Source organism: Panthera pardus, unplaced genomic scaffold, assembly GCF_024362965.1.
Source record: "Panthera pardus isolate Hobbes unplaced genomic scaffold, ASM2436296v1 HiC_scaffold_4, whole genome shotgun sequence".
NCBI classification, from domain to species: domain Eukaryota; kingdom Metazoa; phylum Chordata; class Mammalia; order Carnivora; family Felidae; genus Panthera; species Panthera pardus.
Window position 1 is genome coordinate 16,761,649 of NW_026526969.1, and position 15,588 is coordinate 16,777,236.

General features: G+C 48.0%; 2 protein-coding genes across 3 annotated transcripts in view; both read right to left on the bottom strand.

Moving 5' to 3' along the window:
• Positions 1-919: 919 nt before the first annotated feature.
• Positions 920-15,588, bottom strand: part of LUC7L (LUC7 like) — a 45,204-nt gene continuing 30,535 nt past the window's right edge. For both annotated transcript variants that reach the window (XM_019437291.2, XM_019437293.2), the window contains exons 5-11: positions 14,248-14,358; positions 13,399-13,542; positions 7,818-7,994; positions 4,769-4,857; positions 2,928-2,957; positions 2,305-2,472; positions 920-1,270 (exon numbers count right to left, since the gene is read on the bottom strand). In XM_019437291.2, the coding sequence (XP_019292836.1) occupies positions 1,129-1,270; positions 2,305-2,472; positions 2,928-2,957; positions 4,769-4,857; positions 7,818-7,994; positions 13,399-13,542; positions 14,248-14,358 (861 nt within the window). In that variant the 3' untranslated portion in view covers positions 920-1,128. The remainder of the gene's footprint in view (positions 1,271-2,304; positions 2,473-2,927; positions 2,958-4,768; positions 4,858-7,817; positions 7,995-13,398; positions 13,543-14,247; positions 14,359-15,588) is intronic.
• The window catches only part of RGS11 (regulator of G protein signaling 11), an 80,469-nt gene continuing 66,157 nt past the window's right edge, over positions 1,277-15,588 (bottom strand). Inside the window, exon 17 of the transcript XR_008419178.1 lies at positions 1,277-1,694. The gene's annotated coding sequence lies outside the window, so the exon portion shown is untranslated. The remainder of the gene's footprint in view (positions 1,695-15,588) is intronic.

Genomic DNA, 15,588 nt, shown 5'->3' on the forward strand with positions numbered 1-15,588 from the left:
TGGCTCAGCCTGGACCCCAGACAAGTGCAGGGCACGGACACCCTACTGACACTGCCCTTCCTCCCTGTGGAGACAGGGGGCCAGGGAAAACCTATGCTGCAGGAGTACCCACCTATCCACACATCTTCCTAGAAGGGGACAGACTGCAATACCAGAGTCCACAGCACGGCTACCAGTCACTTCACGGTGCCGGTGGCACAAGATCCAGACCCAGTGACCATGTGCCTATTGGCCCAACCTCTGCACTAAGGGGGTGAGGATGACAGTTTTCACAACTTGGCCGTCAGAAGCTCCCTCCCAGAATAAACCAACCCAAAGGGCTGATGGGCTGATTTTGGTCTCTTAGTTCGTGTGACAGAACAGCTGAGAGCACGAGAACACCACTAGCCTCTCCTGAGTGTGAGGCGAACTACAACCTGATCCCGAATCAGTAACCCCTGCCTCTGAGGACCCTGTGGCTGCCAGGCGGATGCTGTCCAAAGGCCTTTCTTTGTCCTTAGGTAACTCCTGAAGGGGGAACTGCAGTGTGGTTCACTGGAGCCAGGCAGGCTGAGGCTATGCTAACAGCACACTAGACCGGCAGTCCTTCCAGAGAAGTGGATGCAGGATGGGGCACCTCCCTCCTCCCCCACAGAGCCTGCTGTGGTCCGCACTGAGGGGCGGGGCGGGGCGGGGCAGCTCAGACCCTCAGAAAGGACACATCCAGCCCAGCAGACAGACAACTCTGCACACCTCGCTCTGCTTGGTCAGGGCGGCAAGGCATGTCAGATGCCAACACTCAAAGCGATGTCTAACAGGAGGTCACCATTTCTGAGGGTGAATAAAGCTCACGGAGGACATCCAGCGTGTCATCAACCATGGAAGGCCATGGTGAAGTCTCTAGAGCACAGGAGGGACAGCAGAGACCCCACCGCAGCAGTAAGGAGGCCGTCTGTCAGATTTATTTATTCCTACTCAACATAACCCCAGAACACAGGAGCAACTCTGTACATCTCTAGAAACTCACAGCTAGCTCCAAAACAATAGAAATTGTAAACTACAAAAGATGAGGTGTATTCAGCAAATATAAAGGGGTACTTTAGGCTGTGTCAAACGTTTAACAGACTATTTACAGGCCCAGATGTAGGCTTAGATCTCGCCAGCCTCCTTCTCCTCCGATCTCCGCGAAGCTGTCTTCCCGTTGGAGCTCTCCAGCCTCCAGTCAGCGGCCCCTCGCTCACTGCGCCCATGCTCCCAAGACTCCTCCCTTGACGCCCGCTCTCTGGAGAACCTGGGAAAAGAGAACCAGAGGCTCAGAGGAGGCTGGCTTCCCCCTTCAGGCTGGCTCCTGGGGCGCTGACAACTCGGATCCTCAACACCAGGTTAGGGAAGGCCAAGACCCAGCACACCCGGGGAGGCCCACAGAAGGCCAGAGGGCAGCCGTCTAGTGCCCACGCCACAAAGGAGTGTTAGGCAGCCATGAAAAAGTAACATGTGCAGAGGTTTCTCCCAACAGGGTAAGCTTTCGCTAGAGTGTAAATGGAGCAAAAAACAAGAGTGCATATGAGAAATATGACCCGTTCTGTAAACGTGACGGAAAAAAGGCTACAATCAAGCACACACAGTGCTTATCTTGAAGTGTGAGTATGAATGGTTTTTAATTTGTTTTTCCTTGGGGTGCCTTGGTGGCTCAGTTGGTTAAGCGTCTGACTTCTCTCAGGCCACTATCCTGTGGTTCTTGAGTTCAAACCCCACGTCGGGCTCTGCACTCACAGGGAAGAGCCTGCTTGGGACTCTCTCTCTCCCTCTTGCCCCTTCTGTACTTGTGCATGTACACATACATGCTCTCTCTCTCTCTCAAATAAATAAATAAACTTAAAAAAAAAAAAACACTTAATTTGTTTTTCCTCAAACAAACAACAACAAAAACAAAATAAAACAGAGGCAAGAGGCCCGTGGTCAGGACACAAATCTCAGGGGCTCTGTGTATCTGTGTATGGAGGTGACACACCGAGTGTGCAGCGGGTCACAAGAGGGAGCCATACCCATGTAACCACCCCCACAGCCTCTCAACTGTCCTGGCCCTGAATCTACCCGCTGCTCTCTGCTTAGAGCTCCCTGTTCCCTGGGCCCCATTCACAATTCTCAAGGCTCCAACACTCAGTCCCACAGATGCCCAGCCAGGCTCCTGAGGCAAAAGCCTCAGACCCATCCCTACCGGGTATGGCCAACGGGCCCCGATGACAGACCCCCAGCAGACCCTGGGAACACAAAGAGAAGGGGCTCACTCCGGGTTGCAGCTACTGAAGGAGTCAGAGTAGTTACTTGTATTTCGCACTCCGGTCCCTGGAAGCCCGGCGGTGGCCCCGGCTGTGGCTCCGGGAACGGCTGCGGTGGCGCCGGTGTCTGTCTCGGGACCGGGACCGGGACGACTTCCGTCTCTCCCTGGAGGTAGATCTTGACCTCCTCCGACGCCGGTCCCGGGAGCGCGACCTGCAGCAGACACCCAGACGGCTCTGAAGGCTGTGATGGCCCCATCCCAACAGCCCTTCTCTCTCAGCAGGTCCAACCTGATGCTTCCCTGGCATCTCCCCTTCCCTCCTACAAAAATACAACTGGGGTTCACAAGAGTCCCCTCAATCAATCTCCGGTCAAAGAGAATTATGGCCTGATGCTCCCACTGATGCTTCCCGAAAACATCTTGCCAGGAAACACTCACTGCCCATAGGCCTCAGCAATCCCACCTGACTTCTCTCATTGACAGTGGGTCCCTGTGCTGCACTAAGTCCCAACCAACCTGACGAAGACAGACAGGGTTTGAGTGTGTCCCCAACCAGCCCTGCCCACCAGGTAACAACTGTGAAGCTATAATGGTTAACTATTACGGAAAAAATGCACACGGAAAAGGACATTTGACTGAGAACACATTAATGGATCTGCAAACCTACCTCCTGCGATCTCTGGTTCTTGAACCAGACCTGAAAGAAAAAAAAAAGATGAACAATTTCCCCCAAACTGCCCCGCCCCTCACATATGTATGACGAGAGGTGCCCCTAGTCTACAAGGTGAAGGAGAGTCAGCTTCTCAGAGACTTGTTATTTTCTAGTTCTCAGGCCTATAGCTCCAAGTGCCCCCAACTCTTGATTTCAGTTCAGGTCACAATTCCAGGGTTGTGTGGGAATAAGCCCCGCGTCAGGTTCCACACTGAGCATGAAGTCTGCTTCAGATTCCTTCTCTCTCTTTCTCTCTTCCTCTGCCCCTCTCCCCTGCTCACTCTCAACAACAGGAACAAAGAAACTGAAATCACTATCTTGAAAAGACCTCTGTGCCTCTACGTTCATCACGTTGTTATTTACAAGGGCCAAGACATGGAGACCGACATATGGACGGGTAAACAAGTAAATACACAACGCAACACTACTCAGCCACAAAAAGGAAGGAAATGCTGCCATCTGTGACAACATGGACGGACCGTCAAGGCATGATGCTAGGTAAAATAAGTCAGACAGAGACAAATACTGTACGATCTCAGTTATCTGCGGAACCTAAAAAAACCCCCAAACCTCACAGATACAGAGATCAGACTGGTGGCTGCCAGAGGCAGGGGGTGGGATGTGCAAAAAGTGTGAAGGTGGGGGAGGAAAAAAGGGTAGTTAACCTTGCCACATCACTGTAAGGGCACTGTGTATCTGTCAGGAGCACCCCTGCTGGGGGAAGATCTCAGAGGTGAGGCAAGGGTCCCACGTGCTTCTGCACACACAGACACACCCCACCGGAGTAGTGGTCACTTTCGGGTAAAAAGAGACTTACGTGTTTTGCTTAACACATTTTTATACTCAGTGAGTCTCTTTACAATCACAACCCGTTAGATGATTAAAGTAATGAAAAGAAACACAGAGAAAACTATAAACGTGATCTTTCCTTTCTGAATTACATACTAAGAAATTCCTCCAGGAATCCCAGCATCCAGGCCTTTCAAGGAACAGCGAGCTGTGCCCCACGAGAGCGTGGTCCGGCCTCTGCCTCTTCCCTGAACTCTGACCAGATGTCTCCTAAGCATCTCAAAGTGAATACGGTCAAAGCCAAGTCCTGTTCCCTGCAGCGCCTTCTCACCCCATACACCGGTCCCAGTCTTCTCCATTTTCCTAAGTGGCCACGCCAGGCCAGAAAGCAGTGAGGCCGACTTCAATCCCCCTCTGCTTGCCTCGCCACCTCGTACCAGCAAACCTTATCAGCTCTACCCCCACAACACACCCACACCCTTCCCACTCGCACCCGTCAACCAGCAGCTCCTTCGCCTGGTTCTCCTAGGTAGCTCCTCACAGTTCTCACTGCTCCCGCCCCTGTCCACTGGCTACTGGCCCCACAACCCTCAGTCAACACTGGAGTCCACTCAGCCCTAAGGCCCTTTGGTGGATTCCCCCTAGGGCAGTACGGCTGTGTGACAGAACACGCTCCAGCTCCACAAAGTCTCTGCTCCTGCCCGACCGGTCCGCCCTGACCTCGTGGGGGCAAGGCAGGTGCCTCTCCCATTGCCACCGCTCAGCCCTCCCTCACACCTTTCCAGGCACAAATGAGGTTGTCACAACTGCTCCTGCAGCTCAGGGTGGCCGTGTACACACCGCAAGGCTCCTACCACGCCAGCCCAAACCCTGCTCTCCGAAACATGTCGCACATCGCTTATTTTTCTTTTAAGGGCCACTGAGATCCGTAGCTGAGCTCAAGTGCTATGAGCCAGACTGAAGGAAGGAGCAGGGTCTCCCTGGGCGTGGATCCGCCGTGGACTCACCTCCTGCTCAGCCGCTCCTCCCGCTCCCTCTCCTCTCTCCTCCTCAGTCGATCCTGATTCCTCTTCTCCTGCTTTTCAGCCACAGTTTTCTAGATAAACAAGAAATTGGAAAATGAGAGAAGAGCAAGTTACACCAACTAGAGTGTGAACGCTGTTTAACAAAGCACTTTTACGTAATCTCAATATTGATAATTTAGAAATCCAATAGAAACTTTTAAGAAACAGGAACACAATCACCATTAAAGCTTCTTGATGGGAAATACGTGAAAATAACGCTTTTATCATTATATCTTACAAATTCAGTGACGTGTATATTCTAACAGATGCTACAGTTCTAAGTCACAGAAATCTATCTTTTGCCTCACACCAATCCAGAAAGTTATTTTTTTACCCAAAGGAGACTCCACAAACTTTATGGTAAAAAAAGAACACGTCTCTAACCAAACATATCCTGCTGCTTGTCCCTGGGGTGCTGCGTGCTACACTGGCTTTAGACCCAGCCTCATGGCGACAGTAGGCCAGGGGAGGTAGACCCTGAACCCTCAATACTTGGCCCATCAGGCTGGATTGTAAACACGGAGCAAAGACAATGCACAGACAGGAGGAGGCCTTGAGAAACGTTACTACCCGAACACAATTGACACAGCTTAGCTCAAAGCCCTGGGATCAGTCTGCATACTCCCACCCAAGGTCAACTCAAAGCCTTTTGGTGCCCCCACCTCTCTGCTGAGTGGAACGAAGCCCTGTGTAGAGTGGAGTAGGGAGACAAAGGGCCATCAGTGTTTTCGTGCTCAAGATGGCACAAAGGATGGTCCCACCTTGCTGCAGACTACAGCCAGACACTGCATGAGAGGCGTAGCAAGGACTGAGAGAGAGGGGCCAGCTGTCCTCAAATCACTCCCAAGGCACGAGAGCCTTCCTGTCTGGTTGCTTCTGGCCCTCCACCCCTGGTTTCACTTGTCCTACACTTGAGCAGGCACACAACGATGGACAGGTTACGGTTAGGGTTAAGGATGGGAGTTTCAGCCCCTTAACTTCCTAAAGGGGATGTGACCGAGCATAGGCCTATGGTTTGGCATTAACTCCCTTCCACATCTCCCTACTTCCTAGACACTATGCTTCCACCCCTAACAAAGAAGGTCTTGCCTCGCTCTTACCCTCAGTGTGTGGCACACCTCTGGGACCACTGTAAGGGAAGCCATCTCTGATTAGGGCCCGGAACTCTACCCCTCCCTACTGTTAGGAGGTGCACTTCCAAATACATTTTCTGTTGTTAGTTTAACAGCTATTATCAAAATATATTTATGTTGCTTTGGTCAACGACATACCACTTGTAACTTCAATGATAAAACATGCTTTCTAGATCAAGTTAATACTTAAATTCTTAAGGTTTTAGGGGGAAAATTTTCAATATACTCTCATCTCTGTTGGAGAAATGTGTGTTAAAAAAAAAAATAAAAAGCTTTCAGCTATAAAAAAAAAAAAAAAATACCAGGACAGGGGCACCTGAGTGGCTCAGTCAGTTAAGCGTCCAACTGTTGATTCTAGCTCAGGTCATGACGTCATGGTTTGGGAGATCGAGCCTCATGTGGGGCTCTCTCTGTGCTGAGCCTGCCTGGGATTCTCTCTCTCTCTCTCTCTCTCTCTCTCTCTCTCTCTCTCTCTCTCTCTGCTGCTCCCTTGCTCATGCTCTCTCTCAATATAAATAAATAAACTTAAAAAAAAATACCAGGACAAAATTATGGGACGATAGAAAATGGAAACGTAATTTGAAGGAGAAATGTAAAAGTGCCATTTCCAACTGCTAAGTAGTACATTTTTAGCGGGCATGGTAGTGGACACCAAACTGCTATTTATGTTCTATTGGCGGGGCACCTGGGTGGCTCAGTCGGTTAGGTGTCCGACTTCGGCTCAGGTCATGATCTCACAGTCGTGGGTTCAAGCCCTCTGTCCGGCTCTGTGCTGACAGCTCAGAGTCTGGAGCGTGCTTCAGTTTCTGTGTCTCCCTCTCTCTCTGCCCCTCTCCCGCTCACACTCTGTCTCTCAAAAATAGACAAACATTAAAAAAAGTTTTATATTCTATTGGCGACACAAATATTTTTACACCTTTCATATCCATCAGCTTGCAAGGACAAAATTCCAACTTAATAATATGTGACGGAGTGTATCACTTTTCAAAATTCTATTGGGAGCACAGAGCTGAATGTTTTAAGAGCAGAGGCTGCCACCCCAGCCCCACCCCTGCTGGTGAGTTCACACCACACCTGCTGGCAACCCCTCTTCAGGGGCAGAGCTCTGTCCCCTGCTCCTTCTGGGGACACACAAGGCTCTCTACCCCGATGGTCACAGGGTCCCAGTCAGGGGCCATATGTCTGTCCCTCTATACTGAATTTGACGTGCGTGGAGGGAAGGCCTGCAAAGGAGGCCTAGTACCCCATCCCAATGGTCTCCATACGCAGCAGGGAGGACTCCACCAGTCTGAAAAACAGTTCAAAGTATCTAAAACACACTCATCCTTCCTTCTGAATGTTCTGCATCCATGATATGTTTTAGAGCCTAACCTAGGAAAATGAGGAGTCTTGGGGAAGAGACAAAGGTGGACAGTGGTGCAGCAGCACCATCCAAAAAAGCCCTACCACATCCGCATCCTTCAGAGAAGGCTCAAAGGCAAGGGCCGGGAAATGTGATCTTCTGTCTAGCCTAACCACTCTCCACACATCCACCTCTGCCCAAGGAGAAAAACGAGACTACTGGCTCTTCCCATCTCCAACCAGAAGTTACTTCAGAGGTGGGCAAGAGCGGTCTGTACCTGGGGACGAGACTCTTTGTTTCCTGTAAACAAGTGCAGACTAAATAAATACCCAAGGTCCCTCTGGATTCTAAGACCTTAGATCTCTCGTGTGAACAACGTGATGAAATCAGAATATTTCACTATAAAACTCAAGGCACGTTCTTGAGAGAGGATAAAAACACATGGTTTTCTAGATGTCAAGAAACATGAGGACAGTCAAGAGACTTGTTTCTCCAGAAACACAACACATTAACGTACCCTCAATTGATCAAGCTTCTCTCGAATCTGAATGAACCCCAAGTGTAACTTGCCCCCGAAGTGGTCTGCAAGGCGACGGTCATTGTCGTGGAGACCAAGGTAGGCTGAACAGACCTCACAGACGCGCAGCTTCTGCTGTTGAAAACTGGAAGCGGGCATGGAATTTCTGTATTCTTCCTGGACAACAGGAACAGATCAAGGACAGTGAGGTACCCAGCACCACAACCAAATATTCAACCCCAAAATGGATATATTTCAAGGGACTATAGGGATGACTTTTAAATAAATAAAAACTACACCACTTACAAGCCTCAGATATTTGTAACCAACTCAATTTTCATCGTTTATTTACAAAATGAACTAACAGTCATGATTCCAAAACAGTAAGAACATTTAAATCTCTGACAAGCAGGGTGCTGGTCTCAGAGGCCAGCAGAGAAGGGGTCTCAGCTACGCACAGAGGAGAGTCTAGGAGGGCCAGAGAAGCAAGAAGGGAGAAACTTCAAAAGGGGCCTTTGAAAAAACAAAGCACAAAACCCAAACCAAATAAACCACCAAAACATACAAGAGCCACTCACAGAGACTGTGTCCCAACATCCAGAAAACTGTATACCAATGCAACCCCAAAAACTAAAATGTGGAAGGACAAATACATTAGACTCTCTCTTCAAAGAAGGAAGTATATAATAGAACAGAGCAAACGACACCACCTAGTGCAGCCACTCCACTCCGAATCCTATTATAAGGAGTAACTCACTCAGCTTCAAGGTGGAATGCATGAAATATAAAAGAAAAAAAAAAAAAAGGAAAAGAGGGACACGGCTCCTGTTGCTTGTGCCAAAGCTAAAACACTCTTTCCAAACCCAGGTTTAAGAAATGCATTCCAACAGTCACTGACCCTTACTTAAAGGGATCTTCCATTAATTCACACGTTCAAAGTTCCCTGGCAAATGGAGATTAACCTAAGTTACCATGTCATTCATTCGACTGGTGGGCACTCTCATATGCTGCTGGGAGGAGACCAGGTTGGTGCAACTAACAGGTGGTGCAACTGAATAATCTGAGAGCAAGACAGTGCATGCCATTACCAGAAATTCTTCCGGGCGTACGTCCTAGAACACGCTCATACACGTGCCAGCAAACAAGTGCAAGGGCACTTGCTGTGGAGCTGTCTGTAAGATGAGAAACCACCAACGGACAGTAACACGTCTGTGAAGCGGAAGCCTACAGCAATAACCTGAAGGAAGTTGTATGTAGCAACAAGGAGAGACCTTACAAATAGTGCCAAGTGAGGAATGCATGTGAGAGATGTGTATAGAATGGCAGCATTTAGGGGCACCTGGGTGGCTCAGTTGGTTGGGCAGCCGACTTCGGCTCAGGTCATGATCTCAAGGTCCGTGAGTCCGTGAGTTAAAGCCCCACGTAAGGCTCTGTGCTGACAGCTCAGGGCCTGGAGCCTGCTTTGAGTTCTGTGTCTCCCTCTCTCTCTGCACCTCCCCCATTTGCGCCCTTGTTCTCAAAAATAAGCAAACGTTAAAAAGATTTTTTTAAAAATGGCAGCATTTGGGACTTTTTATTTTTATTTTTTTTTAACGTTTATTTATTTTTGAGACAGAGAGAGACAGAGCATGAATAGGAGAGGGGCAGAGAGAGAGGGAGACACAGAATCTGAAACAGGCTCCAGGCTCTGAGCTGTCAGCACAGAGCCCGACGCAGGGCTCGAACTCGCGGACTGTGAGATCATGACCTGAGCCGAAGTCAGACGCTTAACCGACCGAGCCACCCAGGCGCCCCTATTTGGGACTTTTTAAACGCACAAAGCACACAACGCAGACACACACACAGACACACGTACACATACACACACACACACACACACACACACACACACACACACACACACACAGTTTACAGGCGGTACACATGTGTAATACCAGACAAAGACAAAACTGAATGCACAGTAATGTCTGCCTCTGAGGAGGGAGAGAATGAGACTAGAGGGGGAAGGACTGGGAACCTGAATTTCCATTATGATGTGCTATAACTTTTTTTTTATGTTTTTATTTTTGAAGGAGAGAGACAGAGAATAAGTGGGGGAGGAGCAGAGAGGGAAGGAGACACAAAATCCGAAGCAGGCTCCAGGCTCTGAGCTGTCAGCACAGAGCCCGACGCGGGGCTCGAACTCGCAAGCTGTGAGATCATGACCCAAGTTGAAGTTGGACGCTAAACTGACTGAGCCACACAGGTGCCCCATTGCTAAACAAAACCAAAAACCTTACTCAAAAACGTAAATATGGTGGGCACACGAATATCTGTGATATTCTGTCCCTTTCTAGTTTCAAAACTTTGAATACCACCGCCTCATATCTTTCAAAATAAACTCTATGCCTAGTTAAAAAAAAAAAAAAAAAAAGCCAATCTCAAAAGGTTATGTACTGTATGACTCCATCTACTTAAGATTCTTGAAATAACCAGAATATACAGATAGAGGACAGATTGGTGGTTGCCAGGGGTCAGAGAAGTGGGTGTGGCTACAGAAGGATCGAGGGAGGGATCTCAGTGGTGATGGACTTTTGACTATCAACATCCTTTGTGATACTGTACTACGGTTTTTCAACATGTTACCACTGGGGGAAACTGACTAAAGGGTACATGGGATCTCTCTGCATAATTTCTTGAGACTACCCAACACACCCACCCTTGTCCACTACTAAAAGCAGAAAGGAACCCACAGGTGCCTTATTACCTTAGGTCAGCACTGCCCAGACCTGCCCAACACCACCCTGTCTTGCCCAGTGGTTTTAAGGAAGCAGTGCTGCCTCCTGGGGGCACCCTCAGTGATGCGGATGGAGGACAAATGGCCAGGGCAAGGATGCTAGGAGTCCTGGGCACGAAGAGCCGCGCATGCTACATTCTGCTCCTGTGTGGGCTGTCTGCAGACATGCACACGATGAACCCCACATCTACAATTTTTTATGCCTACATACAAATCTCTGAGCCATCCCAGGGATTTCTGGTGTTTGCTCGGCTCTTAGAAGCTGAAAGAGCTGGGCCACAGGACGTACCAATAGGCCACAGAGCTTCCCACTGGACAGAGCTGTCAGGACTCTCCTACATGTACACAAAAATTTCCCATTTCAATATACATCGGTTTAGTTCCTACGTAAGGACGTATATACATGATTTATATTTGTATAGATACTCAGGGACTTAAATCCTGTGCAGAATGCAAGATTTAAATATACATGCAATTTCCTGGATATGTATCTACTCTGTAAACCAGGAAAGACTGTTTGGAACTCTACCAAGTCATACTAACATGGCAATGCCACCCAAGGTAACACCTGCAACTGTCACATTCTCAACCCATCCATCTCTTACCTTGAACACATCTAAGCATTTACATACGAAACATCCATCTGGGGTGGGGGGTGGGGGAGAACGCCTGGATGGCTCAGTCAGTTAAGCATCTGACTCTTGGTTTTAGCTCAGATCATGATCTCACGGCTGGTGAGCTTGAGCCCCATGTTGGGCTCCGTGCTGACAGTGCAGAAACTGCTTGGGATTCTCTCTGCCTCTCCCCTTCTCAATCTGTGTCCCTTAAAATAAATAAAAATGCTGGGGGAAAAAAAATTGTTTACAAAACATCCATCTGGGGGCACCTGGGTGGATCAGCTGGCTAAGTGTTCAACTTTGGCTCAGGTCATGACCTTGCAGTTCAGGAGTTCAAGCCCGAAACTGTACTCTGCACTAACACTGCAGAGCCTGCTTGGGATTCAGTCTCTCTCTGTGCCCCTCCCTCACTTGCGGTCTCTTTCTCTCAAAAGAAACGAACTTAAAAGAAAATCCATCTGTATTGTGAATTTTCTCCCTCTCATGTTCAAGAATGGTGCAGGTGCTGTCCTGCCAGGGGTATGAGGCATTATCTTGGCACCACCTTCCAGGAGATACCTTCCAAGTTGGAGATGACCCCAACCCCAGCACAGCCCTGTCCTGAGTAATCCTTCTGCTCCCTGTACTGACTACTGCCTCAGTGGGCATCGCTCTAACACCAAGAGGCCCCTGGCACTATCCATGCATTCAGTTAGTCATTACCGAGCTCCTACTGCGTGTCCATCACCATGCTGAGCCAGGGGTGTACAGAGATAACCAAAGGGGACCTGACACCTACGTGCCATCTGCTCACCTCTACCGGCCCCCACCACTCTAAGAACTGTCTCCGTTCATAGGTCTCCACTAAGGGGACTCCCAGGACCAAATTACTCTACCTGGAGACCCTTGGCAACACAAAGTCACTCTCAAACTCAGACCCCATTTCTTTTTTTCTTCTTTAAAGAATTCTTTTATTTCTTCTAATTTTTATTTATTTGTTTTTTGAGAGAGAGATGGACAACCTCAAGCAAGCCCCATGCCCAATATAAAGCCCAGCACGGGGCTCGATCTCACAACCCTGGGATCACCACGTGAGTTGAAGTCAAGAGTTGGACACTCAATGGACTGAGCCACACAGGTGCCCCCAGACCCCATTGCTTCTAAGCACCTGATTTCCTCAGAATGAAACATATCCATCTGTTCACATACTCTCGTCTCTGCACCCCCTCCCGCCTCCAGCACTGTCTCCACAAGAAGGGCATCCTCTGGCTTGTTCACAACCAGAAAGTATCTGGCACATAGCTGGAGCTTAATAAGCATGTGCTACAGGAACACAACCATCCCACCTCCCTCTGACTCTACTGTTCCCACCATTCTCAAAGCCGACATGAGCCATCTCCCATTCCAGGGGTAAGGACTTGAGATCCAAAGCATATCCAATGGATACAATAATCTAGGAGGAACACGGTTGTCAGTGATACAAACAATGAGTCCCTGACTCATTTTTTCCACCGCATATCCTGGCCTGGCATCCCAGCCAACACCACTTGGATGCTACCCTCAGTCTGCACAGGTTCTCCCTACGAGAGATGTACTGTCGCCAAGGACACCCAGCTTTCATTCTCCAATATAACTCTGACCCACTCATGCCAGCTGAGTAACCACCACAGCCAGAGGATCAGAGAGTAAAATGACACCACTCTGGGGGTGCCTGGATGGCTCAGTCGGTTAAGCGTCCTACTCTTGGTTTTGGCTGAGATCTGAGATCATGATCCCATGGTTGTGGGATCGAGCCCCACAATGGGCTATGCACTTACCGTAGAGAGCACAGCTGGGACTCTCTGTCCCTCCCCACTTATGCTCGAGCACTCTCTCTCTCTCAAAATAAATAAATGAACATTACAAAAAAAAAAAAAAAAAAAGACACCACTCCAGTGACTTCACTCTCAAGACTGCATTCTGCATATAGGTGTTATGCTCAGGGCTGGTAAGGGACTGGTCTGATGTCACACGAGTGTCACGGGGGGGGCAGAGCAAAGGCACAAACCCAACTGTGCACAGACTCTAAATCCTACAATCCTATCCATACAGCATCTTATTTCCAACTTCTTTCCAATATTCAAAAAATTGAATGCTTTAATTTTAGCCCAAATGGTGAATCTTCTGGGGTTACTAAGTTTCCTCTTTCTTGAAGACATTTCCCACTAACCTCAGCTTCTTTTTTCTTTGCACGGACTTTTTCCACTTCCATAAGAATTTTCTGGGATTCATCAACATTTCCTTCAGCTCCCAGCTGCTCAGCTTTAGCAAGAAGTTTTCCGATTTCTTCATTCAACTCATGTACTTTTTCTGCCTAAGGGAAGACAGAAATAATCAGGTAAGCAGACATCTAAAACCAAAAGACTAGAACAAAGAGAAAGTGAGTGGTTCTCTTGCTGTTCTTCTGTTCCGTTCCACCAGAATTAAAGAGAACAGCCAGGATCCTCACTGAACGCATGCAAAATGTAGAAATTTTGACATCCTTACTAGCACTGTTGTGACCCTGACCTTAAACTAAACCTGGCCACTGCATCCCAGTAAGAGCATGTAAGACAGTAAGAGCATGTCTGTCACTTCCAACGTGGTGGTCAGGGTCATCACGGTGGTCATTTTCAGGGCTGTCTCTTCTCACTTCTATCACAACTCAACCTTCTGGGTAAAGGCCATAAAACATCCAGGTTTAAAGGTATAAATTTGTACTGTAAGCAAAATGCCTAATCATTTGGAATTTAATTTTAGAAATAAAGTAGCACCTTTGGTCCAGTTATCAACTGCACATATCTTAAGTGATGCCTTTACAAAACTGAAAGTAAAGGACACCACAGAGACTTAGTTGTGCTGAAAGAGGGGGAGCAGAGGAGGGATGAACTGATAGGCCAGTTACACAAAGATCTACCTTCTTTATTCTGCGGTATAGGTACCCCACAAACTAACCATTTCTCAACTAGCTTTCCCCCGTTTCCTATTTTACGTGGTGATGTTAAAAAAAAAAACAAATGTTAATGTCTCCCAGGCATACCTTCGCAGAAACTTCTGCACTGATCTCCTCCTGCGTCTCTGCCAGTCGCTTCTTGGCAAGCTCAGTTCTCCGATCACACTCGGCAATAAAGGACTCCAAGTGATCCATTGCCTAGCTCAGGAGAAGCAGTGAGCTATGATCAGTTACATGTAGGGCCTTGGAACCCATTTATTCAATAGGACATACACTCCTGGGTTGGTTTCTTAAAAGCCTGTAAGTTCAGTGGGAAGATCTTAAACTACACTTTAGCCAGCACGTCCATAATCACATTAAACCAAGGGGCTTTGTTAAACCAAGTGATCACTCAGAAGCATGGTCTTCTCATCTGTTTATTTCTAAAATTTGTAAAAGGACCCCCATCCCTCAATAACATTTCCAGGAATTTTTTAATTAAAACACTTGGCCATAATTAACAGCGTTCTCTGAGGGGCAGGAAGGGTGGACTGAGACTAGTATCAGAGGCCCTCTGCTGGTGAGCTGTGGGGGATGCAGATGATGTACTCACTGGTCTGTGTGAGCCACGTAAATATTATTCCCTCATGTTCTGAGGGTAGAGTTCCCCCTTCCACCTCAAAACAAAACAATAGAACAAATATTACTGAGAGCTGTGAGTATGGTTAGTTATTGCCTACGGTCTAAAGTAGCAGGAAAACTGGTTACTACTTACCCAAAGAGATAAAGGAAAAGAAACTCTAGATATCTAATTGCTCACTCTGAAGAGTTTGTGGGAAACACTAAAATACACTAATTAATAAGCTGCTTCGTAGGTTTTAGGCAGTTAATCTGTCATGACCAGTCAAAGGCTCCAGCGTAACTCAGATAAACACACAAACAGATGTGTCAGGCTATGACCAGTGATTAGCACCTCCTAACTCACACCCACAAGTCAACTTGCAAATGTCGGCATTGTGTTAAATATGACAGCAACAGAGTTTAGAACAGGATGACATGACTAGACCATGTGAACTATCACCAAAAAATACAGGAGAACAAACTCTGGGTAGAGTTCCTAGAAAGCAGATGGAAGGCCAACAGACCAAGTGGTGAGAATCTATGTCCCTCTGCCCAAAGATGGCCAGGGGACAGTAGGTCAGCTGTCAAGAAACCACTCTACAAGGATCAGTGCCACAGTGGAATGGATAATAGGGACACTGGAGAGGGTTACTGTCTCCTCTAGAAATCTTAAATACTCTTTTCAAACAAATGCTTACTTGGAAGTAGGTCAAGACAGAGAAGAGGCTCTGTGACGATGCCAAGCCCCCCCAGGTGCTGAAGAAAGGTTAAAGCCTAATCATCCACTGAGGCCAATTCCCAATTTCACTCCATGATTTTGGAATTCAG